Source organism: Pan troglodytes, chromosome 20 (assembly GCF_028858775.2).
Source record: "Pan troglodytes isolate AG18354 chromosome 20, NHGRI_mPanTro3-v2.0_pri, whole genome shotgun sequence".
Lineage (NCBI taxonomy): Eukaryota > Metazoa > Chordata > Mammalia > Primates > Hominidae > Pan > Pan troglodytes.
Genome location: NC_072418.2, coordinates 22,994,836 through 23,022,794, shown reverse-complemented (window position 1 = coordinate 23,022,794; position 27,959 = coordinate 22,994,836). Strand labels below are relative to the sequence as shown.

The window sequence follows — 27,959 nt, the reverse complement described above, 5'->3', positions numbered from 1 at the left end:
CAAGAGATAAAATGTTCCCATGCTCTGGGGTGGGCCTGGCTCAGCTCAGGGAGGAAGCACAGCTTGAAAAGCCAGCTGCTTAGACTGTCACTCTTTGTTCACTTAACCCAGCATCTGATCATATCTTCTGTCACTCAGGGCCTGAGGGGGCGGGGCTTTAAGCATTATCCAATCAGGGACGCTGGGCTGGAAGCCGTCCAATCAGGCACGCAGCCAGAGTGAGGCGGAAGGCTTCCGGGTTTTGCGGGGCCTTTGTCTCTGAAGCCGGAGCTCCAGGTTTTGTCTTCACTGCTGTGTGTCCTCTGCTCCTAGAGGCCCAGCCTCTGTGACCCTGTGTCCTGCAGGTATTGGGAGATCCACAGCTAAGACGCCCGGGAGCCCCTGGAAGCCTAGAAATGGTGAGAGTGCCGTTCCGACATCCCGAGAGAGGGGGATATGCTGGTTGGAACCGGTGGGAAGTGGCTGTGGCGGGACTCAGGCCTCTGCGCAGTCAGCTCCACAATCTGCACCCTGAGTTCTCCTTGCCCAGCTCGGCCTCAGTCCCATTCAGCCATAATTTGGCGGCTACGCTCTCAGCCGGGCCCCCTGGCGTCCTGTGTCTTCCCTGCGTAGTGACTGTGCTCTGGCCTGGAGCGCTCCGTGGGCAGCTCTGCAACCGCAGCCTCCCGTCTCTCCCAGAATGTGCAGGGACCACCAGAGGGTCGTCAGGGGAGAATCCTGACTCGGGGTGCAGGTTCATGAATGGGAAGAGCTTTGGTCCGTGGGGTTCCCAGTTTCTGTTTTCTGCTATTCAAAATTTACGGGGCCGGGCGCAGTCGTTCACGCCTGTAATCCCAGCACTTTGGGAGGCCGAGGCAGGCGGATAACTTGAGGTCAGGACTTTAAGATAAGCCTGGCCCAAATGGGGAAACCCCATGTCTACTAAAAATGCAAAAATTAGCTGGCTGTGATGACAAATGTCTGTCATCACAGTTTCTCGGGAGGCAGAAGTGAGAGAATCGCTTGAACTCCGGAGGTGGATGTTGCAGTGAGCTGAGATCTTGCCACTGCACTCCAGCCTGGGCGACAGTGAGACTCCGTCTCAAAAAAAAAAAAAAATCCTGGTTATGTAATTACAGTTTAATTGGCAGTTTATAGTTGCTTAAGCCTGAATTTTGTTTCCCCTAATGTAGTAATTTCCGAAAAAATGCACATGAGCTTAGATTTTTTTTTTTTTTTTTTTTTGAGGTAGAAATCCAGGGACTAGGGCTTCTTCAGTCTAATTGCCTGCCACTTAATTATTTTCACACCCCACAGCGGACTGATTTTCCCTGGCATTTTCCACGTGTCTCAAGCAAGGCCTCAAGTGTACCCCATGTTCCTCAATTTATTATTATTATTTTTTTTGAGACGGAGTCTCGCTCTGTCGCCAGAGCTGGAGTGCAGTGTCAGATCTCGGCTCACTGCAACCTCCGCCTCTCAGGTTCAAGCATTCTTCTGCTTCAGCCTCTGGAGTAGTTGGGGCTATGGGCACGCGACACCACGCCCAGCTAATTTTTGTATTTTTAGTAGAGATGGGGTTTCAGTATGTTAGCCAGGAATGCTAGTTACCAAGGAAAAAAATAGGGAAAATCTCTCTTCCATTTTGGCTGTAGACAATGAATATATTTCCACAGGAAAATGTGGTAGATAATTGATGAGTTACATAGATTCGTCAACACATTAGTTCCTCTTTTTGCAGGGGAAATTTGTGACAGTGAATATCTCAGTTCTATATCCTGTTGAGTTCTGAGTTAAATGCTAAATTATATGCGATGAAACATGGTACCTTCTAGAAGTGTTCCCATATGACTAATTTTTTACTACATTATTTTATTTACTGATTTTTTTGAAACAGAGTCTCGCTCTGTCAACAGGTTGGAGTGCAGTGGCGTGATCTCGGCTCACTGCAGCCTCCACCTCCTGGGTTCAAGCAATTCACCTGCCTCAGCCTCCTGAGTAGCTGGGATTACAGGCACGTGCCACCATACCCAGCTAATTCTTTTGTATTTTAAGTAGAGAGGGGGTTTCAACATGTTGGCCAAAATGGTCGTGATCTTCTGACATCGTGATCTACGTGCCTCGGCCCTCCAAAGTGCTGGGATTACAAGCATGATTTGCCGCACCAGGCCTACTTATTTTTAAGATAAATAATAAAATAATACATATATTTTCTGAAAGAAGTAGATATATTTACTTTTCTTATGGAGGTATCAAATGCAAGCACCTTAGCCAGGTGCAGTGGCTCACGCCTGTCATCTCAGCACTTTGGGAGGCCGAGGTGAGTGGATCACTTGAGGTCAGGAGTTTGAGACCAGCCTGCCCAACGTGATGAAACCCCATCTCTACTAAAAATACAAAAATTAGCCGGGTGTGGTGGCATACGCCTGTATTCCCAACAACATGGGAGGCTGAGGCACAAGAAGGTCTTGAACCCGGGAGGCGCAGGTTGCAGTGAGCCAAGATCATGCCATTGAACTCCAGCCTGGGCCACAGGGTGACTCTGTCTCAAAAAAAAAAAAAAAAAGTAAGCACTTCCTTCTTATGTAAACACTGTGTTTGAGTAATTTCCCTGGATTTTTCTAACACTTAGTTTCAAAAACCAAGTGAATAACTCTGACATGGAAATCAAAGCTTGAACCTAGTGACTCCAAGCTAAGGCTGATATTAAGCCTGCGACAGGATGTTATTAAAGACTCAGTTTTTTTCTGGGGAGCCTCCCCTGCAGATGTCCCAGCCTGCTCACCCCAGCCATAGAAGGAGGCTTTATCCTGAGAGAAGCTACAGAGCCCTGGAAAGCTGGGGCCCCACAGGCAGATGCAGTTGAGGTTAAGATGAAAGGAAACTTAGAGGGTCTTATTGATGATGAAGTTGTTATGTTTGGTGGCACTTTCTACACTTTGTAAAATAAAAAATATTAATTTATGTTAAAAAAATGAATTCCAAAAAAAATTGCAACAGCAGAAAATTCCAACTAATTTAAGATCTTTATGGCTTGCAAAGATGTAGGCAGAAAAGGGCTTTCTTTTTTAGGGAGGAGCAAACAAGATTAGAAAGGAGGTGGGAGGTGAATGGCAAATGGAGAGTGAAAAAGTCAGATTTTAGATCAGAGGATGTCTTACCCTGAAATCAGCATGTTCTTAGGAGGGACATAAAATAGGGTTGTATGCTGACTCAGACTGAGGGTAACACAAAGTTCAGGAGCCTGAGGGAGGGAGATAAGCTTAAGAAGAGTTTGATTAAGGAATATTTTATTTTAGGCTAAGTGTGGTGGCTCACACCTGTAATCCCAGCACTTTGGAAGGCTGAGACAGGCGGATCACCTGAGGTCAGGTGTTCAAGACCAGCCTGGCCAACATGGTGAAATCCTGTCTTTACTAAAATACAAAAATTATTGGGAGGCTGAGGTGGGCAGATCACCTGAGGTCGGGAGTTCGAGACCAGCCTGACCAACATGGAGAAACCCCATCTCTACTACAGAAAAAAAAAAAAAAAAAAAAATCAGGTATTGTGGTGCATGCCTGTAATCCCAGCTACTCATGAGGCTGAGGCAGGAGAATGGCTTGAACCTGGGAAATGGCTTGAAAGTTTGTGGTGAGCCGAGATCACACCAGTGCACTCTAGCCTGGGCAACAAGAGTGAAATTCCATTTCAAAAAAAAAAAAATTAGCCAGGTGTGTTGGTGGGTGCCTATAATCCCAGCTACTTGGGAGGGTGAAGCAGGAGAATTGCTTGAACCTGGGAGGCAGAGGTTGCAGTGAGCTGAGATTGCACCACTGCACTCCAGCCTGGGTGACAAAGTGAAGAAATATTTTATTTTGAGCGCTGAAGACAAATTCAGCTGATTTTTTTAATGAGAAAAAGGAGAAAATGTGCAGTGTGTGTGTCTGCCTGTGTGATAGATAAGAAAAGAGAGCACTAAGTCATAATGGGAACAGTGTTTCTTTCCATAAACTGTTCCTGGAGTACACAAAAGATGGAGAATTTTATTAATCACAAATATTTTCCAGGATTATCTATGTGTTTCATCTTTCCCCATCTCTTTTATTTGTTCTGTGCATTTCTTCCATTTGGCTTTTCCTGGGCTGCATCTTATATATTAAACTGTTAAACATCACTGCAGTGGTTTGCTGAGTTCTGTGAGTAGCTCTACCAAATTATTGAACTTCAGGGAGGTTATGGGACTCCCCAGTTTTTAAACAGTAGCTCAGAAGCATAGATGGGCCCATGGGGTTTGTGATTGGCATCTGCAGTGAGGACAGTGTTGTGGGACTGAGCCCTGAATCAGGGTCTGTGTTGACTCTCGGTGGTGTCAGAATTCAAATGTTAGATGATGAGTTGGTGTTGGAGAATTGTTTAATGTTCAGCAAACTCTACAGATTTGGTGCCAGGAAAAAGATATCACAGAAGTCTGGCCTGGAATAAAACTCTAGGTGTTTGGGAATGGGAGCTCTGCTGTCTGGTCACAGGCTGTCACACTGCCCATTGTCCTGTGATTCCAGGTATTCTCCCAGGGTGACAGAGGACTGAAAACTTAGAAGAAAGGAGCTCTGATGACAGACCCCCTTTTCCCACAGCTGCCACCACAGGATTCCCACCCACTCACAAACACACACACTAGACATTGACATGTCCACCCTCCTCCCAGGAGTAGGCACCACCCTCAGGAACTTCACCACGGCGTTTTTGATCCTAGTGTTTCTTGCCAAGAACCCACAAGTCTCTACAAGTCTCCTGGCGTATCCCCACCCCCAGACACTAAATCTGCAGCAGCAACCTGTTTTCTCCACCAACCTAGCATTTTGAATCAGCTGTTCATAATCTCATATGTCTGCGTGCACACAGTAATAAATCAGAGTACAGCTGCACCAGGACAACTATCTGTAGCAAAAATCAGTCCTCTCACCTACATTGCAATCTCTCCCACCCAGGGATTTAATTTTTTCTTTTAGCTTTTATTTTTGTTTCGGGGTACACGTGAGTTTGTTTTGGTGCATGGGGGTTTTGCGTGCAGATTATTTTGTCACTGAGGTATTAAGCATAGCACCAAACAGGTATGTTTTCTGATTCTCTTAGTCTTCCACCCTCCACCCTCAACTAGGCCGCAGCGTCTGTTGTTCTCCTCTTTGTGTTTGTGTGTTCTTATTATTTAGCTGTTACTTATAAATAAAAACATGCATTTGGTTTTCTGTTTCTACGGTATTTTCTTTTTCTTTCTTTCTTTTTTTTTGGAGACGGAGTTTCACTTTTGTTGCCCAGGCTGGAGTGCAATGGTGTGATCTCGGCTCACCACAACCTACGTCTCCCAGTTTCAAGTGATTCTCCTGCCTCAGCCTCCTGAGTAGCTGGGATTACAGGCACATGGCACCACGCCCAGCTAATTCTGTATTTTTAGTAGAGATGGGGTTTCTCCATGTTGGGCAGGCTGGTCTCGAACTCCTGACCTCAAGTGATCAACCTACATTGGCCTCCCAAAGTGGTGGGATTACAGGCATGAGCCACTGCGCCAGGCCTCTGCATTTGTTTTCTAAGAATGATGGTCTCCAGCTTCATTGATGTTATTGCAAAGGACATGATTTTTTTTTTAATGGCCACAGAGTATTCCATGAGGTTTATATACCATATTTTATTTTGACTGAATCTTTTATTTCATTTTATTTTTGGAGACAGAGTCTCCCTTATGGCCCAGGCTAGAGTGCCATGGTGTGATATTGGCTTACTTTAGCCTCAGCCTCCCAGGCTCAAGGAATTCTCTCCTACCTCATCTTCCCAAGTAGCTTGGACTACACGCGGGCATTACCACACCTGGCCAATTTTTTTTTTTTGTATTTTCCGTGGAGACAGGATTTTGCATTGTTGCCCAGGCTGATCTCAAACTTCTAAGCTCAGGGAGTCCACCTGCCTCGGCCTCCCAAAGTGCTGGAATTACAGACATGAGCCACTACATCTGACCATACCATATTTTCTTTACCCAGTCTACCACTGATAGGCATTTAGGGCCTGTCCTTATCTTTGCTATTGTGAATAGTGCTGCAGTGAACATGCATGTGGATGTGTCTTTATAATATAATAATTTATATTTCTTTGGGTATATACCCAATTATGAGATTTCTGGGTCAAATGATAATTCTGTTACTAGTTCTGTGAGGAACCGCCACACTGCTTTTTACAGTTGTTAAACTAAGTTACACTCCCACCAGCAGAGTATAAGCATTCCGTTTTCTCTGCAACCTTGCCAGCATCTGTTATTTTTTGACTTTTTGAAAATAGCCATTCTGATGGGTGTGAAGTGATATCTCGTTGTTGTTTTTCTTTTAATTTCTCTAGTGATTGGCGATGAGCATTTTTTTCATGTACTTAGCCACATGTATATTTTCTTTTGAAAAGCATGTGTTCATCTTTTTTGCCTACTTTTTAATGAGGTCGTTTGGTTTTTTCTTTTAAACTTGTTTAAGTTTCTAATAAATTCTGGATATTAGACCTTTGTCAGAGGCAAAGTTTGCAAATATTTTCTTTTATTCTGTAGGTTGTCTCTTTCCTCTGTTGATAGTTTCCTTTGCTGTGAAGAAGCGCTTCAGTTTAAATAGGTCCCATTTGTCAATTTTTGCTTCTGTTGCAGTTGCTTTTGGTAGCTTCATCATGAATTCTTTGCCAGTTTCTGTGTCTAGAATGGTATTTCCTAGGTTTTCATGCAGTGTTTCTTATAATTTTAAGCTTACATTTAAGTGTTTATCTTCAGTTGATTTTTGTATATGCTGTAATGAAGTGAGCTGGTTTCAGTCTTCTACATAGTGCTAGGTAGTTATTCCAGCACCATTTATTAAAGAGAGAATTCTTCCCACATTTCTCTTGTCAGCTTTGTCAAAAATCTGATGGTTATAGGAGGGTGGCATTATTTCTGGGCTCTCTATTCTGTTGCATTGGTCTTCAGCCTAAGTCTCTCCAGCCTGGCTTATCATTGGGCCATCAGCCCAGGGTCACTGGGAATTCCCTCACAATCACCTAGGTGTCTTTGAGGCATTTGAGGATGTTCAGAGCAGAATTGTGTTAGGCTGATAAGAGTGGTTAATTCTGCTTCTGTCTCAGTGTAAGGGAAATGAGTCATCCTGTGTTTGTTCATCAACTCATACAAGAGGTGTCTTTGGTTGGTACCCAGATGAGAGTTTCTCCAGTTTCCTAGTACTTGGATGGTAAAGAAGGAAAAGATCTGGAGACCCAAATGGATAAACTAGTTGCTTCCATTTTATATGGCCGTTTAAAAAAAACTATGAAGCAGTCTTTGTTCCTACAATCCAGAAGCTTTTAGTCTAGACTAGCAACTGGATAAATAATTGAATTATGCATCATATGGTTGGTACAATACATAGATGTGTCCAAAATCTTGGGCTTGATTTAGGCCACTTTCTTTATATTTTTGAGACTTCTGATGTCTACATCTGAAGGCATATTTATGAACAGAAGAATTGTTATTATAGGTTCTTTTTTTTTTTTTTGAGACGGAGTCTCTGTCACCCAGGCTGGAGTGCAGTGGTGTGATCTTGGCTCACTGCTGCCCTCTGCTGCCCTGGTTCAAGCGATTCTCCTGCTTCAGGCTCCTGAGTAGCTGGGATTACAGGTGCCAGCCACCGTGCCCAGCTAATTTATATATATCTTTTTTTAAATTTTTGTATATTTAGTAGAGACGGGGTTTCACCATCTGGTCAAGCTGGTCTCGAAATCCTGAGGTCGTGATCCACCCACATCATCCTCCCAAAGTGCTGGGATTATGGGCATCAGCCACCACTCCTGGCCATATAATTTCTATTTCTTTTACCTTGCTACATGTACATATTTATTTTCTAATAAAATTACCCTAGAAAAGCTGGGCGTGGTTGCTCATGCCTGTAATCCCAGCACTTTGTGGGGCCGAGGCAGGTGGATCACAAGGTCAGGAGTTTGGGACCAGCCTGGCTAATATGGTGAAATGCTGTCTCTACTAATAATACAAAAATTAGCTGGGCGTGGTGGCATGCACCTGTAGTTCCAGCTACTCAGGAGGCTGAGAGAGAAGAATCACTTGAACCCTGGAGGCAGAGGCTGCAGTGAGCAGAGATGGCACCACTGCACACCAGCCTGTGTGACAGAGCGAGACTGCATCTCAAAAAAAAAAAAAAATTACCCTAGAAAACCTTAAAGGATTTGTTTAAATTGTGTATTAGAATGTAGTACAAAGTTGACAGGGCAGTGGCTAGAAAATACTAAAATTACAGAAACTCTGAGATTTAAGTTTTCTTTTCTTTTTTTTTTTTTTAGGTAAGCTTAGAAAGAACAAAACTGGTAGTACTGCAGTGACATAGAGAGCAGAATTTTACATAGGGTCCTCACCCTGACCCTGACCCAGACCTGTTCAGATTCACCCTTTTTGGAGGCCTTATTTAGGTCTGACCCTATCTTGTAGTCTTGCTTCAGATAACTGATTAGAAGAGATCAGAGTTTTGGCTGGTAAATCCTGCTGCCTTTCTAGAGCTGGTGCTCACAATTTCCTGAAACCACAAAACAGATAAATGGGATAAATAAAGTATGTATTTTAGGGTCCTAGTTTTTTAATGTTCTATTAAAACCAGTGCTTGCGGAGACATTTATTTAGAAACTTGTTTTCTATTCCTGCAGATCCAGTAGTTGCTCCATAAGTCACAAAAAAGTAAATATAAACAGAATAAAATTTTGTCTAAACTACATTAACCTCTTTCTTTCTATATCTTTCATCTGTCTATATTTAGCTTTTATTCTGTGCAATTTTAAAAAATTGATGACAGAGAAACAGAAGAAGAAATAAAAATGCTGGGCCCTTTAACTAAATCTTGAAAACTATTAAACCCTTAGTACCAACTACCCAGGTGTTACGAGAATTAAATCACCTAATATGTTATACCCAGTACAGTGCTCTGTATCATACTATTGTGCACATAGTACCTGTTTAGCAAACAGTGCGTTAGTACATGTGTACCTGTTGTTTTTTAAAAACAGACTTATTCAGACATTGCTGCCTTGTTTCCTCTGTAAACTTTAAAGAGCCATCAAATAATATAAAACTTTAGGATGGAGATGGGTTGTCCTTGTTTGTATGAGAAGTATTTGGTTGTGACAAGAGTGCTAAGTGTAAGGGACCGTGTGCTGTGCCTGCTTCTCTGACTAATAGTAATAATGAGCCAATGGGGAGCAACATCAGCATTGACAGGGGACTTGTTTTTGAAACACCCATTCATGGACCCTTTTCAAACCTGCAGAATCACATTACATAAAGTGGAGCTAAAATTACCAAGTGAATTATAAGCTCGTTAAAGCTTGAGAGGCAATGCTTAGCTTAGTGGTTATCAGCCCAGGCTTCTCATTAGGATCACATGGCCAATTTGCAGAAATCTCTTGTGCCCTCCCCACAGCTTCTGTTTATTGTTCTGGGTGGAAGAATCCATGCTGTTTTAATGAAGGGCCTCATGTGACTGTAAGGTGAGGCCAGAATCAGGTATGAAGGCTTCAAAATACATTCATGAGCGTTAAGTTCCACCTTTGCACTAAAGGGTGGCCACAGGGTCTGTTCTGTTTGGGTTTGGTAGGGACAGGTCAGTGGCACATATTTCCATTACTGTAGCAGAAATGGATGGTGTCTGTGGTAGGGGAGGGCCCCTGAGGACAGGAAAGGAGAGACTTATATTTTCATCTTTATGGAGCAGCTCATTTTTCCTGAACCTCTTCTGTTTTAAAGGACAGAAATGGGTGGATTTTTCTGTCTTTTTGTGCCAGTTGATGTCATGCTAGCAGGTATACTTGTGGTACTGACACCTTTAAAGGCATATTCTCAAGATTCAGGTGTAATTTGTCCAAAGAATCTCATCTGAGAAGGAATTCCAGTGAAGGAGGAGATAGGAGAACAACAAAAAAAGGCTTTTCTTTAGGTAAACATGCCTCAGCTGAAAAGCTGTGTCCACTCTGCCTTCTGGAATGCCATGCGTTTAGTACTCACAAACCTTTACTTCTCTACTTGCGTTTCTCCTCCCTAAGGAGTTTGGTTTAAGTACTTCTTAAAATTCTTATAATAGTCAAAGGTGTCTGAAAAATGTTTCTGTGCTGTATCCCAGAGCCTTTTCTTCATTCTCTACATCATAACTTCTCATGTTTTATTGGGGAAAACTGTGGTCCTTAGTAAAGATAGAGAACATGTAATGTTGAGGCTCCATTAGTGTGTTCCATTAGCTGTATGCCGAACAGGATTAAGAAATTGCTTATTGGCCGGATGCACTGGTTCACGCCTGTAATCCCAGCACTTTGGGAGGCCGAAGCGGGCAGATCCCAAGGTCAGGAGATTGAGACCATCCTGGCTGACAGAGTGAAACCCCGTCTCTACTAAAAATGCAAAAAAATAGGCGGGCGTGGCAGTGGGCGCCTGCAATCCCAGCTCCTCAGGAGGCTGAGGCAGCAGAATAGCTTGAACCTGGGAAGCAGAGGTTGCAGTGAGCCGAGGTTGCGCCACTGCACTCCAGCCTGGGCAACAGAGTGATTTTCCATATCAAAAAAAAAAAGAAAAGAAAAGAAATTCCTTATTTAGATCGGGCGCAATGGCTCATGCCTGTAATTCCAGCACCTTGAAAGGTCGAGGTGGGCAGATCACCTGAGGTCAGGAGATTGAGACCAGCCTGGCCAATGTGGTGGAACTGTGTCTCTACTAAAAATACAAAAACTAGCCGGGTGTGGTGGCAGGCACCTGTAATCCCAGCTACTCGGGAAGCTGAGGCAGGAGACCCACTTGAACACAGGAGGCGGAGGTTGCACTGAGCCAAGATCACGCCATTGCGCTCCAGCCTGGGGGACAAGAGTGAGACTTTGCCTCAAAAAAAAAAAAAAAATGCTTATTTAAATGGGATGCCATTTATTACCCAGAAAGTTCTGAAAAAACTTATTAGGACACACCTGCTCTTTAGGGTGCTAAACGAAGTCTATTTAAAATTACTACTAAAAATTACAGAACATAGGAGTTATCTGTATTTTGAGGTTTGCATAAAACTGATGGTTCTTTATGATTGAATCAGATTTTATTTACTTTTTAAAAAGAGGAATATTTCAACAGTGATGCTGTGTTCTTCTATGTGCATTAGCACAACATAAAAATTTCTTCTAGTGAAGTTAATGGTTAATGATTCACTTGCTTAAATAGCTCTGTGACAGATATTTTTCACTATGTAGCTGATTATTTTTCTCTTCATTATTAAGTATCTTTATGCAGCTGATGTGAATAAACCACCACATTTAATCTGGCAGTTGTCCTTTTAATTTTTTCTACATATTTTTCTTTGGAAAATGAAGACTCTTATCTTTGTTTACAGGCCAGAAAAACTGGGAAAAACAGGCTTTTCCACTTACTGGATGTTTGACAAAATATCCTTCTTGGGCCAAAAACATTGACATTATTGGTGAGCTTGTTAGAAATTCAAAAAATCAGACTTTATTCCAGATCTTCTGGAAAAAAACCCTGCATAACAAGGTCTTCAACTTATTGTATATATTTAAATTTTAGAGGTGCCTTCTAACTCAACATGTCTTTGTCATCTGAAAAATATTCACAGCTCATTCCATATGATGTAAACATAGCACTCAAAAATGTACATGTTCGTGTTCATACCCTTAATTTTACACTTTACTATCTAGAAAAATACATGAACTGATGTTGTGGATCTTACGCTGTTCTTTTTTCTCAGAGAATACTTTAGAGAATATTTCTGTGTTGAAAGTTATTTTATTGGATAATTTTAGTCAGTCCTATAAGTCAGAACCATTTGTCTTTACTCTCTCATTTGAACTTAAGTCAAATTAAAAATTCCACCCATGGCCACTTGGTAAAAACGTATGTTGTGTGTGTGTTTCAGGGACCATTGCAATTTAGAGACGTGGCCATAGAATTCTCTCTGGAGGAGTGGCATTGCCTGGACACTGCACAGCGGAATTTATATAGGAATGTGATGTTAGAGAACTACAGAAACCTGGTCTTCCTTGGTGAGAAAAACTTTAATACATAATTCATAATATACACAAAAGGCTTTATTTCTCTCTCTTGTAGAATTTTTTTAGTAATTCTTTTATAAAAGAGTTTCAGATCCACTTTTTCAAGAAAATCTTCAGAATTTGTTCATTTAGAAAATAATTTCTTCGGTGCCTCATGCCTGTAATCCCAGCACTTTGGGAGGCCGAGGTGGGGGTATTACCTGAGGCCAGGAGTTCAAGACCAGCCTGGCCAACATGGTGAAACCCCATTTCTACTAAAAGTACAAGAAATTAGCCGGGCATGGTGGCACATGCCTGTAATCCCAGCTAATTGGGAAGGTGAGGCAGGAGAATACCTTGAACCCAGGAGGCGGAGGTTGCAGTGAGTCAAAATAATGCCATTGCACTCCAGCCCAGGCAACAGAGCAAGATTTTGTCTCAAGGGGAAAAAAAAAGAAAAGAAAAAAATTTCTTCAAGATGTTTCATCTTAATCCAAATTTTCCATATTTCTGAGGTGAGCTGTAATCTTCACTCCAAATTAGTGGTAATTCCAGAAATTCGCTGACATAAACTATTGTAGCTTCCACCTGAAAATCTAAATGCCACCACCAATTTTTGATTCAGTAGTACCAGGAAGGAAAATTAAGAAACCTACAAATTGAAAGTATTTTCTTTCTTTTTTTTTTTTTTTGTTTTTTTTTGGGGGGACAGAGTCTCACTCTGTCACCCAGGCTGGAGTGCAGTGGTGTGATCTCAGCTTACTGAAACATGCACCTCCCAGGTTGAAGCAATTCTTCTGCCTCAGCCTCCCGAGTATCTGGGACTACAGGGGCAAGTCACCGTGTTTGGCTAATTTTTGTATTTTTAGTAGAGATGGGGTTTCACCATGCTGGCCAGGCTGGTCTCTAACTCATGACCTCGTGATTCACCCACCTTGGCCTCCCAAAGTGCTGGGATTACAGGCGTGAGTCACTGCACCTGGCAAATTTAAAGTATTTTCTAAATATTTAGAAATTTCTGTTATAAATTTGTATTTTGGTATTAATTTACTATAATATTTTATTACATTGTCTTTGCGAGCACATTACTAGTTTGTAATTGGAGAATATGAGCAAGATTCATGTTATTTATTTTTAATAAAACAGGTATTGTTGTCTCTAAGCCAGACCTCATCACCTGTCTGGAGCAAGGAAAAAAACCTTTGACCATGAAGAAACATGAGATGGTAGCCAACCCCTCAGGTAGGTGCGAGTGAAAATGAATGCAGCAGACGAAACAGATAAGAGGTCCCAAAGTCAAAGAGAAAGCCAGTCCTTAAAGTGTGATTTGGGAAGCTGTGCTCCAAAGAAAATAGTTCCTGGGAGCTGTTTTTTTTTTTTTTTTCTTTTTTAAATTTTGCTCTTATAAAGGGGCATCTTCTGCTTATGGTTTTAAATTCTGTAAAAATTCTACTTTTCTTTCGGTGAGCTCCCTTCAAGTTCACAGTGAGAGCCAGAGTCCTCTTCATGGCATATAAAAGACTGCACAGTCTGGCTGCTTTTTCATTGTTTTGGGGACACACAAATATCTGCATGATTTTGAGAATTATTTCTCTTTTTGCATCAGGTCTGATGTGTGAGAGTAGTAGTTTCTGTTCAATTTTTTTGTTTATTTTTCTATGTAGTCCTTTCTATTTTTATTACTATTATAGTCTTGAAATATAGTTTGAAATTATACGTATGATATCCTTCTGCTTTGTTCTTTTTTTTTTTCAAGATTGCTTTGGCTATTCAGAGTTTATTTTCATGTAAATTTTAGAATTGTATTTTCATTTCTGTAAAAAAAAACACTGCAATTTTGACAGGACGTTTATGCAATCTATAGATCACTTTGGATAATATGAAACTTTAATAATATTTATTCTTTCAATCCCTAGACATAAAATATTTTAAAATTTATTTGGATCTTCTAATTTTTTCATTTTTTTATTGTAAACATTTTCTTACCTTCTTGGTTAATTTTTTTCTCAGAAATTTATTATTTAATGCTATATTAAATAAGATTTTTTCTTCCTCTATTTTATCAGATAGTTTGTTTTAAGCGTATGAAACAATACATGTACTTGTGTGTTAATTTTATATTTTGCTAATTTACTCAGTGTATTCATTAGTTTAGACAGGTTTTAATGTACTGTTTATGGTTTTTAAAATGTAAGATGTATGATCCACAAACAGCAACTTTTACTTATTTTTCTTCAATTGCAATGGATTTCTTTATTTTATTTTATTTTATTTTTTTTGAGATGGGGTTTCACTCATGTTGCCCAGGCTAAAGTGCAATGGCGTGATTTCGGCTCACTGCAACCTTCGCCTCCTGGGTTCAAGCGGTTCTCTTGCCTCAGCCTGCTGGGTAGCTGGGATTACTGGTGCTCGCCACAACACCTAGCTAATTTTTTGTATTTTTTGGTAGAGACTGGGTTTCACCATGTTGGCAAGGGTGGTCTCAAACTCCTGACCTCAGATGATCTGCCTGCCTCGGCCTCCCAAAGTACTGGAATTACAGGCATGAGGCACCCCGCCCGGCCCAATTGTGTGGGTTTCTGTGTAGGCAGAACTGACCATAAACTGTGGCTCAGGTAACCGAAACTGAGTCATTGAACCGCTTCAGGGACCCCAGTAAAGGCCAAAGTCTGCAGGCCTGCCTACATTCCTGTAAATGGGTGCCTTCATCCAGGCCTCTGGAATGGCAGGACCTCTGCCAGACTGTGGCTGGGAGTTTGAGCTGGTTACAGAGTAAGTTCAGAATTCTCTGTGGGACCAACTTGGGTAAACCCTATCCTGGTCTGTAGCCATGAACGGGGTACTGTAGTTTCCCAGGTGAATGAGGGCCTGCCTTCTGAATAGAACACTTCTCAACCTTACGCTTTAACAGCATTTCACAACTGCCTCCCTGGATCTCAAATCTCCCTTAGAGGCACTTATTTTGGAAATGGCATCTTGCTACATCTTTGATCTGGTCTTTGAGACCCAGGCTGGTCTCAAAATCCTGGCCTGAAGCAATTTTCCAACCTTAATGTTCCATGGAGCTGTCATTACAGGTGTGAGTCATAATCCTGGTTCTCTCATAAAGGTATTTTTGTCAGCGATGGCTGACTTGTTTTGCTGTAAGGGAATTTGAAAATAGGGCACTTTTAATCTTTTCATTTTACTGATGTCACTCTCCCTATATATTTTTACTTTCTATGGTCTCTTTCAGATTTGTTTGTAATTTTAGATTCAGATATTGAAGACAATATGCTAGAATTTGCATGATATGCCTGAATTACATAATTAGTAGGCACCCATAGTTACTAAAATAGTTATTTATAAATTTAAGTTTGCTGCAGGTAAAAAGGAATTATAGGATGTTCATCTACTTTTTTCAGCCTATATCTCCATAATAAAATAGTTTATTTCCTAATATTTGTTTTACATATCAGAGGGTCTAACCCCATTCTACAAAATATATATTTCTTATTTAACAATGTAAGGGTACTCTTTGCTTCCAATGTTTGATTACAGCAGTTTCATTTTGTGTAAGAATACCATATATTTAAGACATTAAAAGCAACTAGTTTCTTTTAAAGGCTAATTTATTTTCTCATTAGAATCTTGTATTTATAATTATACTGCATAATCTCTGAAATTTTACTGCCACACAGTGCATGCTAATGATTCAGAATGCTTGCATTTTGTGAGTACACACCAACAGTTAAATATTGCAGTTATCTAGAATTTTTTTTTTTTTTTTTTTTTTTGAGATGGAGTCACACTCTGTCACCCAGGCTGGAGTGTAGTGGTATGATCTTGGCTCACTGCAACCTCCACTTCCTGGGTTCAAGCTATTCTCATACCTCAGTCTCCCAAGCTGAGATATGAGAGCTGGGATTACAGGCGTGTGTCACCGTCCCCAGCTAATTTTTGTATTTTTAGTAGAGATGGGGCTTCACCACTTCAGCCAGGCTGGTCTTGAACTCCTGACCTCAGGTGATCTGCTCATCTTGGCCTCCCAAAGTGTTGAGATAACAGTTGTGAGCCACTGTGCCCGGCCTGACAATTTTTTTTTAATTGTACTTCAATGTTGCATACAAGATTTTATGAGTAAACATTTCTCTTATTGTTGTTTTGAAGTTTTGAACCCCTCCGAGGTTCAAGTGATTCTTCTGCCTTGACCTCCTGGGTAGCTGGGACTACAGGCATGAGCCACCATGCTCAGCTAATTTTTGTATTTTTAGCAGAGATGGGGTTTCACTATATTGGCCAATCTGGTCTGGAACTGCTGACCTCGGGATTTGCACACTTTGGTCTCACAAAGTGCTGGGATTACAGATGTGATCTACTGCGTCTGGCCTCAGTGTAGGTTTCTTAACATTAGTTTATTGGGTGTTTTGGTTTTACTTATGTATTATAATTTTAGACAATTTGCAATTCTTTTTGTACACTTTAAGTCAATTTAAGGTTTAATTAAGAGATAAATTATGCATATCTATCATAATCAGATTACATTTGTATGTGTATTTATCTATAAATATGACCCCAATTTTAGTTATGGCTTATATTCTTTCTTAGCTGATTTTTGATGGTAGTTTTATCTTGTCTAAGTGAGTACTTATGGAGATAGTCTTATTATCACCATGTGTTTAACGATGAATATATATTTGCTTTTGTGAGAGACACTTCTACGATTTGAAAGTGATTTTCAAAAAGATACATAATTCTGGGTTTTTTTTTTTCAGTTTTTCTTTAAAAAAATTGTCTTAAAAACACGTAATATAAAATTTACCACCTTAAATCTATTGAAGTGTGCATTTCAGGGCCAGGCTTGGTGGAGGCTCTTATTTGTAATCCCAGGATTTTGGGAGGCCAAGACTGGAGGATCCATGGAGCCCAACAGTTTGAGACCAGCCAGGGCAACATATGGTGACATCTCTCTATAAAAAATAATAATAATAATAGCCAGCCATAGTGATGTGCAGCTGTGGCCCCAGCTACTTGGGAGATTTAAGGGAAGTCAAAATTGTACCACTACACTCCAGCTTGGGTGACAGAGTGAGACCGTGTCTCAAAAAAAAAGCTGTTCATTTCAGTCGTGTTAAGTATATTCACATTGTTATGCAAAAGACTTTTGGAAACTTTTCATCTTGTAAAACTAAAAGTCATTGACCATTAAGTAACAACTGCTCATTTTACCCTCTCTCCAGCCCTTGACAGACAAACCTTCCACTTTCTGATTTTATGATTTTGACTACTTAAGATATCTCATATATGTGGAATCATACAGTATCCAAAATTTTGTCACTGGATTAGTTCAGGTGACATAATATTCTCAAAGTTCATCTTAAAATTGACAAGATTGTTTTTTCTAAGGTGGAATAATACTTCATCATATGTATATGTCACATTTTTTGATATGTTTATAAATCAAGAGACATCTGGGTTGCTTCAGCCTTTTGGCTTTTGTGAATACTGGTACAATACACATGGATTTTCAATTACATCTTCCAGGTCCTGTGTTGCATATTTTTGTTGTTGCTGTTGTTTTCCTTTTTTTTTGAGATGGAGTCTCACTCTGTTGCCCAGGCTTAAAGTACAGTGGCACGATTTCGGCTCACTGCAACCTCTGCCTTCTGGGTTTAAGCGATTCTCCTATCTCAGCCTCCCAAGTAGCTGGGATTACAGGTGCATGTCACATCGCCAAGCTAATCTTTTATTTTTAGTAGAAATGGTGTGTTGGCCAGGCTGGTCACAAACACCTGACCTCAGGTTATCTGCCCACCTCAGCCTCCCAAACTGCTAGGATTACAGGCTTGAGCCACTGCACCTGGCCTGTGTTACATATTTTGGATAGAGATTTATAAATGAGGAACATTTACAACATTTTAAAATAATGGCTGTGTCTTTGTTTTCCACCAGCAATCAACATGGGTTTTATTTTTATTGCACTTAATGGGTGTAAGTTGATTTTGTCATTGTGTGTTTTTTTATTTCTCTATAAATTAATGATTTTGTATGTTCTTTCAAATGCTTTTCCTCACTTGTGTATTTTTATGTTTAAGCATTTTGTTTAAAATGTATTATTGTATCATTCAAGGAAATAAACTTTATCAGTGTTGATATTCAGTTTTCAACATCATTTTTTGAAGAGATTATTTCTATTTTGTATGCATGGCAACTTTGTGGAAGATCATCTGATCATATACAGAAGGGTTCATTTCTGAGTTCTCTATTCTGTTCTTTCATTTGTTTATCTTTGTGTCAGTGTCACATTGTTTATGTTACTGTAGGTGGTTTTTTTTGTTTTTTTTTTGAGATGGAATCTCGCTGTGTCACCCTGGCTGGAGTGCAGTGACGCAATCTCAGCTTACTGCAAGCTCCGCCTCCCAGGTTCACGCCATTCTCCTGCCTCAGCCTCTGAAATAGCTGGGACTACAGGCGCCTGCTACCATGCCCGGCTAATTTTTTGTATTTTTAGTAGAGATGGGGTTTCACTATATTAGCCAGGATGGTCTCAATCTCCTGACCTCGTGATCCACCTGCCTCGGCCTCCAAAAGTGCTGGGATTACAGGCATGAGCCACCATGCCTGGCCATGTTACTGTAGGTTTTAACTGTAGGTTGTATTGACAACTTTGAAAAATAAAATTTTTTGCCCCCTGAGCAAGAATATGTTGTAGAGCGTGTTTCATATTCACTTATTTTTGAATTTGCCAGTTTGACTTTTGCTTTTAATTCCTCGTTTCATTCAGTTTTTGTAGAAAACACACAGTGTGTAATTTTAGTGTTTTAAAAATGATTGGTTGTTGTTGTTTTGAGACAAGATCTTACTGTCACCCAGGCTGCAGTGCAGTGGCAGAATTGTGGCTCATTGTAGCCTCAGCCTCCTGGACTCAAGTGATCCTTTCTCCTCAGTTTTTTGAATATCTAGGACTGTAGATATGCACTACCATGTCTGGATAATTGTTTGCTTGTTTGTAGTATTAGGATCTCACTATGTTGCCCAGGCTGGTCTCAAACTTTTGGCCCCAATGGATCTCCCAAAGTGTTAGGATTATAGCCAAGAGCTACAGCACATAGTCAGTATTTTTAATTTAATAAAACTTCATATGTGTCCTAACAGAATACACCAGATGCAAATAGGAATACTGTGTCTTATCTTGTTTTTGACTGGAGAGTTTTATGTGTGGCTGTGAATCCTAGGTGGTCTATAATATGGTTTGGATGTCTATGTTCTTCAAACCTCATGCTGCAATATAACTTCTCACTGTTAGATGTGGGACCTGGTGGGATATGTTTGGGTCATGGGGGCGAATTTCTCATGATCCATCCATGTGTCACCTTCCCAGAGTTCTGAGATTACAGGCATGAGCGACTGCGTCCGACTGGAAATTTACTTTTAAAGGCACAATATTATACTGGAGAGCAGGAAATGCTCTGTTGGGTATAAGTAACAGAATTTTCTTTTTATTCTATGTGGCTCTTTGCATTGTGCTCACCTGCGGCCCTTCATACACTTAACTCACTTATAAATTTTTTACAAACGTACTTTGGGCAGTCCACTTTTGTTATATTTATGTATCCAGGAAGAAATTACAGCTTGTGGTATTTTGCTGTGTCATCTTGCTTATGTAGTTTGTATAATTATATAGGTTAGATCTGTAAAGTATATTTATCTGAGTCTAGCAATTGAAGTAATGTGCTTTTATTGTTTCTTTCAGTTACGTGTTCTCATTTTGCCCGAGATCTTTGGCCAGAGCAGAGCATAAAAGATTCTTTCCAAAAAGTGACACTGAGAAGATATGAAAACTATGGACATGACAATTTACAGTTTAAAAAGGGCTGTGAAAGTGTAGATGAGTGTAAGGTGCACAAAAGAGGTTATAATGGACTTAACCAATATTTGACAACTACTCAAAGCAAAATATTTCAGTGTGATAAATATGTGAAAGTCATTCATAAATTTTCAAATTCAAACAGACATAAGATAAGACATACTGGAAAAAACCCTTTCAAATGTATAGAATGTGGCAAAGCTTTTAACCAGTCTTCAACCCTTACTACACATAAGAAAATTCATACTGGGGAGAAACCCTTCAAATGTGAAGAATGTGGCAAAGCCTTCAACTGGTCCTCACACCTTACTACACATAAGATAATTCATACTGGAGAGAAACGGTACAAATGTGAAGACTGTGGCAAAGCCTTTAGCCGGTTTTCATACCTTACTGCACATAAGATAATTCATAGTGGAGAGAAACCCTACAAATGTGAAGAATGTGGCAAGGCCTTTAAGCGCTCCTCTAACCTTACTACACATAAGATAATTCATACTGGAGAGAAACCCTACAAATGTGAAGAATGTGGCAAGGCCTTTAAGCGCTCCTCTATCCTTACTGCGCATAAGATAATTCATAGCGGAGAGAAACCCTACAAATGTGAAGAATGTGGCAAAGCCTTTAAGCACCCCTCTGTCCTTACTACACATAAAAGAATTCATACTGGAGAGAAACCCTACAAATGTGAAGAATGTGGCAGAGCCTTTAAGTACTTCTCATCCCTTACTACACATAAGATAATTCATAGTGGAGAGAAACCCTACAAATGTGAAGAATGTGGCAAAGCCTTCAACTGGTCCTCACACCTTACTACACATAAGAGAATTCATACTGGAGAGAAACCCTACAAATGTGAAGAATGTGGCGAAGCCTTTAAGTACTCCTCTTCCCTTACTACACATAAGATAATCCATACTGGACAGCAACCCTTCAAGTGTGAAGAATGTGGTAAGGCCTTTAAGTGCTTCTCTATCCTTACTACACATAAGAGAATTCATACTGGAGAGAAACCCTACAAATGTGAAGAATGTGGCAAAGCCTTCAACTCGTCCTCACACCTTACTGCACATAAGAGAATTCATACTGGAGAGAAACCCTACAAATGTGAACGATGTGGCAAGGCTTTTAAGCGCTCCTTTATCCTTACTAGACATAAGAGAATTCATACTGGAGAGAAACCCTACAAATGTGAAGAATGTGGCAAAGGCTTTAAGTGCCCCTCTACCCTTACTACACATAAGGTAATTCATACTGGAGAGAAACTATAAATGTGAAGAATGTGGCAAAGCTTTAAGCTATCCCACTATGCTTTTTTCACATAAGAAAATTCATATTGGAGGGAAACTGTACAAGTGTGATAAATGTGGCAAAGCCTTTCTTTCATCCTCAAACCTTAGTAGACATTAGATAATTCATGCGGGAAAGAAACCCAACAAATAAGAAAATGCAGCAAAGCCTTTAAGGACACCTCTGCCCTTACTAGACATAAGATAATTCGTACTGGAGAGAACCCTGTGAGTTTGATGAATGTGGGAAAGCCTTTAACCAGCTATCAACTTTTACTAAATATGAGAATTTATATGGAACATAAACCCTACAAATATAAAGAATGTGACAACGCTTTTAGGAAGTTCTGAACCCTTCTTACACATAATTCATGCTGGACAAAAATCCTACAAGTTTTAGGAATGTGGCAAATCCTATAACAAGTTTTCAATTTTTTTTTTTTTTTTTTGAGATGAAGTTTCATGCTTGTCATCCAAGCTGGAGTACAGTGCCATGATCTCGGCTCACTGCAACCTCTGCCTCCTGGGTTTAAGCCATTCTCCTACCTCAGCTTCCTGAGTAGCTGGGATTACAGGTGTCCTCCAACATGCCCAGCTAATTTTTTTACAGGTGTCCTCCAACATACCCAGCTAATTTTTTTATTTTTAGTAGAGATGCGACTTCGCCATGTTTGCCAGGCTGGTCTCGAACTCCTGACCTCAGGTGATCCACCCGCCTTGGCCTCCTAAAGTGCTGGGATTATAGGCGTGAGCCACGACGCCCGGCCACAAGTTCTCAATTCTTAAGAGACACGGCGATAATTCATGCTGAAGAGGAAATCCGCAAAGCTAAAAAATGTGACATTGCTTTTACGAACACCTCCAACTTCTCTACACATAACAATAATTATACTAGTGTGAAACCCTAGAAATATATAAAATGTGACAAAGCCTTTATATGGTTGCAACACTTGATTGTAGGTAGGATAATTCATACTGGCAAAACTCCTACAAGTGTGAAGAATGTGGCAAAACTTTTAATCAGTTCTTACACCTTATCTCACAGAAAAGCTAGTATCCTTGAGAAAAATTGTACAAATAGAAGGAATATGGAAAGCTTATTAATTCCTACTCACATCTAACTCAACATAAAAATCTTCCTTTTAATAAAAGCATTAAAATGGCAATTACTGTCAAAAAAAACTTTCAGAAAGTATAAGCCTTTAAAGTGAAGAAGAGTATTTATTGTGAAGACAAGCATTACAAATATAAAGGGAGTTACATAGTACATTTACTAGTATCACAGATCTTATTGCACACATTTTGTACTGGAGGAAAATCCTAAAGCAGTTGCTCAAGCTTTGTTCAACACCAGGGAATTTATATTGGAGATGAGTCCTACAAATGTATTAAGTTTAGAAGCACTTTTTTTTTTCCAGAAACTACAGCTTAGAAAACAACAGTTTATGCTAAAATATAATTTTGCAGATGCAGTAACTATGAAAAAATATTTAATTCAAAATAGATTGTATATAAATATCAGGGTTTACAGTAGAATAACTAAGTCCCCGACACTTCAGACATTACACTAAATCAGAGCATTGAGTATAAAAACTAATCCACAACTGCAGTTTTTAGGTAAATGATTTCTATTTAACTTTAAAAGGAGTAGATTTTTGGAAGCATTGTAATTACGTTGAAAGTATACTTGTTTCCTTGAATAAAATTTTTTGAAAGCTGAATAATGATGTAATACAGCTTTCAAATTATGCTGTTATTTTATTTCTATTCACATGTGAGAAAGCATGTGATCAGTGGCTTCTGCATCAGAGATATTCGATTTTTTTACATTATTTGGACATTATGACTTTTTCCATAAAATAGTAAGAACATTAAAATGTAAGACGCATAATGAAAATACAAGTGGAGAGGCTGTAGTAAAATTCTATCAAGTAATGTATAACGTAAATGTTCAGAGCAATACTTTATTATAGTGACACAAAGAAATAATTAAAAGTATATTAAAATAAATGAGTATATTACTTTACTACTTGTACTTTTATGTAATAAAATGCAGTACATTTTAAAACTGATAGGGCCGGGCTTGATGGCTCATGCCTGTAATTTCAGCACTTTGGGAGGCCAAGGTGGGCAGATCACCTGAGGTCAGGAGTTCGAGACCAGCCTGAACAACATGGAGAAACCCAGTCTCTACTAAAAATACAAAAAAATTAGCCAGGCATGGTGGTGGTGCATGCCTGTAATCTCAGCTACTCAGGAGGCTGAGGCAGGAGAAACACTTGAACCTGGGAGGCAGAGGTTGCAGTGGGGCAAGATTGTGCCATTGCACTCCAGTCTGGGCAACAAGAGCAAAACTCTGTCTCAAAAAAAAAAAGTTTGTTAGATTATTTGTGAACTTAATTTTATTTTATTTTTACCATGGTAAGACTACCGTGCGTTTAATGAACCATTATTGTGCCACTAACTGTATCCCACTTTACTCAAGGGTGTAGGTACAATATTGTAGGAATATACTATTTCATACATTGTAAAGTAACATCTTTAGTAATCACTGTCAGTGGCTTTAAACTGCAAATGAGTTAAAGAATATTGTTCCCATAGATTAAATTTTGACTTTATTATTTAAAATTTTTATTTGTATTCGTGGGTATATAATATGTGTATATATTTATGCCTTATATGGCATCTTTTGACTCAGGCCTACAATATGTAGTAATTACATTATGGTAAATAAGGTATCCATCACCTCTAGCATTTATCTTTTGTATTACCAATAGTGTAATTATATGCTTTTATTCATTTTAAAATGTACAATTAAATTGTTATTGACTACAGGATTATTTCTATGGTCATAATAATTATACAAAAATGTAAATAAAATACGGCCAGGCACAGTGGCTCACATCTGTAATTCCAGCACTTTGGGAGGCCGAGACAGGTGGAATGCTTGAGGTTAGGAGTTCAAGGCCAGCCTGGCCAACGTGGTGAAACCTTGTCTCTACTAAAAACACAAAAATTAGGCATGGTGGCACATGCCAGGAGGCTGAGGCAGGAGAATCGTTTGAGCCCAGGAGGCAGAGGTTGCAGTGAGCTGAGATCATGCCACTGCACTCCAGCCTGGCTGACAGAGTGAGTCTCCATCTCAAAAAAATAAAATAAAATAAAAATAAAAATAAAATCCATACATTTCTGAGTCCTGAAAAATTATAAATACTTGTAATATAGTTTTCCTTGAACATGTGGTCTCTGCCTGCAAACACAGAGACTTTTAATTTACATCGAGTTAAATATACACATATTACTCTGAAGATAAACCTGAGGTGTAAGAAAATTATGAATTGAGTGTTTTTGTGTGAGTATAGGTTTGTACATATTTTCAGAATAAAAGCAATTACTGCAACAAAACAAATTATGTTATTTAGGTGATTAACAAAACTAAACACTTTTAAAATGGTGAAAGCAAATCTATACTTTCTGCTTTGTATTGAATTTATTAATATAAAATGTTCTGGCCTGTGATTCGGATTCTCCCCAGAGGCTGCCTATTAAAGCACAGGCAACTTTGTCTCCAGAAACAACTCTCTTGAGTACAATAATAAAAGCCCTCTTAAAACAGGAAAAAAAAAATCATTTTTAACACTTATTTGAATGAACATTCAACCAAAATTGAATAATTGGATATATTTTTATTGTTCTATGTGTGTGTGAATGTATAAATGGTGCATAAAAAATAATTTAAGCCAGAAAAATAGTTATTTGTAATCAATAAAACTAAAAAGTAGTTAATTATTATATCCAGTTGGTATCTTTGTTTATGTAGATAACAAAAGCAGCAGAAAGACTTTTTTTTTTTTCCATGATGGAGTGTTGCTCTGTCTTCCAGGCTGGAGAGCAGTGGCGTGATTTCAGCTCATGGCAACCTCCACCTCCTGGGTTCAAGCAATTCTCCTGCCTCAGCCTCCTAAGTAGCTGGGATTACAGGCATGCACCACCATGTCTGACTAATTTTTGTATTTTTAGTAGAGACAGGGTTTCATCATGTTGGCCAGGCTGGTCCCAAACTCCTGGCCTCATGATCTGCCTGCTTCAGCCTCCCACGGTGCTGGTAGTAGAATCATGAGCCACCGTGCCCAGCAAAAGATGATTTTAAACATTTATTTAGGTGGGTAGGCAACATTCTAAGATAATACCCTGGATTACCAGTCTGTTGCACACGTGCTGTGTCATACTTTCCTCTTGAGTGTAAAAAAAATGTGTGACTGTGGTGGGAAATCACTTATGAAATTAGGTTACTCATCCGTAGACTCTGTGTTTATCAAAATGGAGATTATCCTGATTGTGCTAAACTTAATCAGAGGTGCTTTTAAGAGAAAGAGACACATCACAGAAAAACACCCCTGCTGTCCTGAAAGTAAGTGACTTCTAGGTAGAACATGTTGTAAGCTGCTTATGGTGGCCACATGGCAGGAAACATGTTTGTATCTTGCCATCATTTCTGCCTCCTCCATGTTGCTTCCAGTAAGGAACATAAGAGGATTCTATGGCAGAGGAAAAAAAAGGGAATCTCATTCATTCAAGAAATAATCACCTCTCATCTGGGGTAGCTTAAGAGAAACAGGAGACCACAACAGGTGCACATTAATGGGAGGAAAAGGGAAACCTGAGTAAAAGTGCTCTCTGGCATTATGGAACAGTATTTAGTAAGCTGTAATGAATGATCAGCCTCTGGGATACCAATAGTCTACCAACAAGGCTGAACTCATTCTAATTCAATCAGCATGTCTGCACCATTCTGGTGACACAGGTTTACACTATTTATTACAGAAATGCCATGAAGACTAGTGGGTAATGTCCTAAAATTGAACTTACTTCAAAAAGTTTACCTAATTGTCTGTTTTCGTATTTGAAAAACCTTAAAAACAATGAATTTATAAATAATTAACTTCTAATTATAGAGGATTCTACTATACTGTAATACAAGATTAAACTGTAAACACATTAATATGAATATTTTTTGAATCCATGATTAGTTATGTAGATAGTTTCTTTTAGATTCACATGACCAAGGTAACATTAGAGAAAACATTTGAAATGGAATAAAATTTACCAAGACCACATTTTTTCAATGGCTTCGCATAATTGCCGTACTTACAGAAATGGCCAGATGACTAACAAGAAACAAAGGCAAGATTTAAGCTTTGCTCAATGATTGTTTTTGACCTTTTGAAATCTGAAATCCTGGCTAAAGTATTCAAAGGGAGTATTTTATAGGGGCTTCCCAGGGTTTCCAAGTAATTGAAGAAAGAATTTTTTTTTTTTTAGAAGGATTCTCACTCTGTCACTCACGCTGCACTGCAATGGCACGTGCTCAGCTCACTGCAACCTCCGCCTCCCTGGTTCAAGTGATTCTTCCGCCTCAGCCTCCTGAGTAGCTGGGATAACAGGCACCCGCCATTATGCCCGGATAATTTTTGTAGTTTTAGTAGAGATGGGATTTCATCATGTTAGCCAGGCTTGTCTTGAACTCCTGACCTCAGGTGATCCACCTCAGCCTCCCAGAGTGCTGGGATTACAGGCATGAGCCACTTTTCCCAGCCAGAATAATTTTGGTAGGCAGGAAAATGCGCACTGTATACACACATTGCTCTTCTCTGATTTGCTTTAACACTGAAAAACTGAAGATTGTAAATGTCATCTCAATTTAGAGTGAATTAACAAAAGATTTGTTTTTCAAAACAAATGTATAAAATTAATGGGTAACAGATGCCATTAGTTGCTAAAAAATAGTATGACTAAAGTTGGTAATTATCTAGCTATGCAAATAACAGCCCAATTAAATTAAGACTCTAATGGGTGCATGTGGAAAGCATTGATGTGCAGTGTGGTACCTCCACTCAGCATTTCCTTACTGTCTCTTTACAGAGATACCAATTCCCCCTGAATTACTCAGGGTCCATAATGGTTTTAGAAATGTTTGTTCTCTGGTGCTGTAAAGAAATAGCACTTGAAAATAAATTTAATTTTTCTTAGCAAGGCCATTTTTACTTTTTGCAGAAAGCAGTTTTGCCACGAGTACACTGAACAGAGGAGACAGAGTCATTTATAACTTGACGTGTCCACCCTACTGCTGTGTCCGGTTTTCATTGGCTGGAATGGGACCTCACATTCTGTATTTGTCCCAATTGTTTAGCAACTTAGAACTTTTTAAAAGAGACAAAGGCAGAGGAGAACAAAGGAAGGAGGAAGTAACTTGTGGATGCTGAGAAAGGTAAAAACACCTTCAAATAAAGAGGAGGAACGGGCTATGACCTAATGCTTGCTTGGATTAGTATAAGCATGTCAGGGCAAATATTTAGGCTAAATTGTGGGAGCTAAGAACATAAAGTACATTGATTTTTTAATTGTGCTTAGCAGATATTTAAGAATGTTAGCACAGGTCTTTGAATAAACTTTGCTTCTAAGAGAAGTTACTATTCATAATTAGGTAGAAAAGTCTTTGAAGAGGAACCTCTACTTCACTTTTTACACTGTGAACTGAGAATGCTGTGTTCAGAGTGATTACTGAAAACATGGTTAATACACTTCTTCCATATGATAATAAAATGTTATAAATCTTACTCTGCCTCAGAAAAGCTTTTACTAAAAGATTATGTATAGTACTTGATTTGAGTTCATGAAAAATTTTAATATTCCAGATAATTCGGACATCAATGAAATCTCATAAAACATTTGAATAAGATCATGTCTTCTTAGCGAAGAATTTTATATTACCAGTAAATTTAGAAAAAAAATAG

At 39.3% G+C, this 27,959-nt stretch overlaps 1 protein-coding gene across 4 annotated transcripts in view; it reads left to right on the top strand.

Annotated features, from left to right (window-relative positions):
- The first annotated feature begins 215 nt into the window (after positions 1-215).
- LOC100608043 (zinc finger protein 737) overlaps positions 216-27,959 on the top strand; it is a 30,712-nt gene continuing 2,968 nt past the window's right edge. For 2 of the 4 annotated variants that reach the window (XR_008540859.2, XR_008540860.2), the window contains exons 1-5: positions 216-398; positions 11,916-12,042; positions 13,177-13,272; positions 19,763-21,120; positions 27,220-27,433. Coding sequence is in view for 2 of the 4 variants with exons in the window: in XM_009435123.5 (XP_009433398.1) it covers positions 396-398; positions 11,916-12,042; positions 13,177-13,272; positions 19,763-21,120; positions 27,220-27,246 (1,611 nt within the window). In the remaining 2 variants the exon portion in view is untranslated. Of the gene's footprint in view, positions 399-11,915; positions 12,043-13,176; positions 13,273-19,762; positions 21,121-27,219; positions 27,782-27,959 lie in introns of those variants that run through there. The other 2 variants (XM_009435123.5, XM_009435122.4) reach the window with 2 other exon arrangements.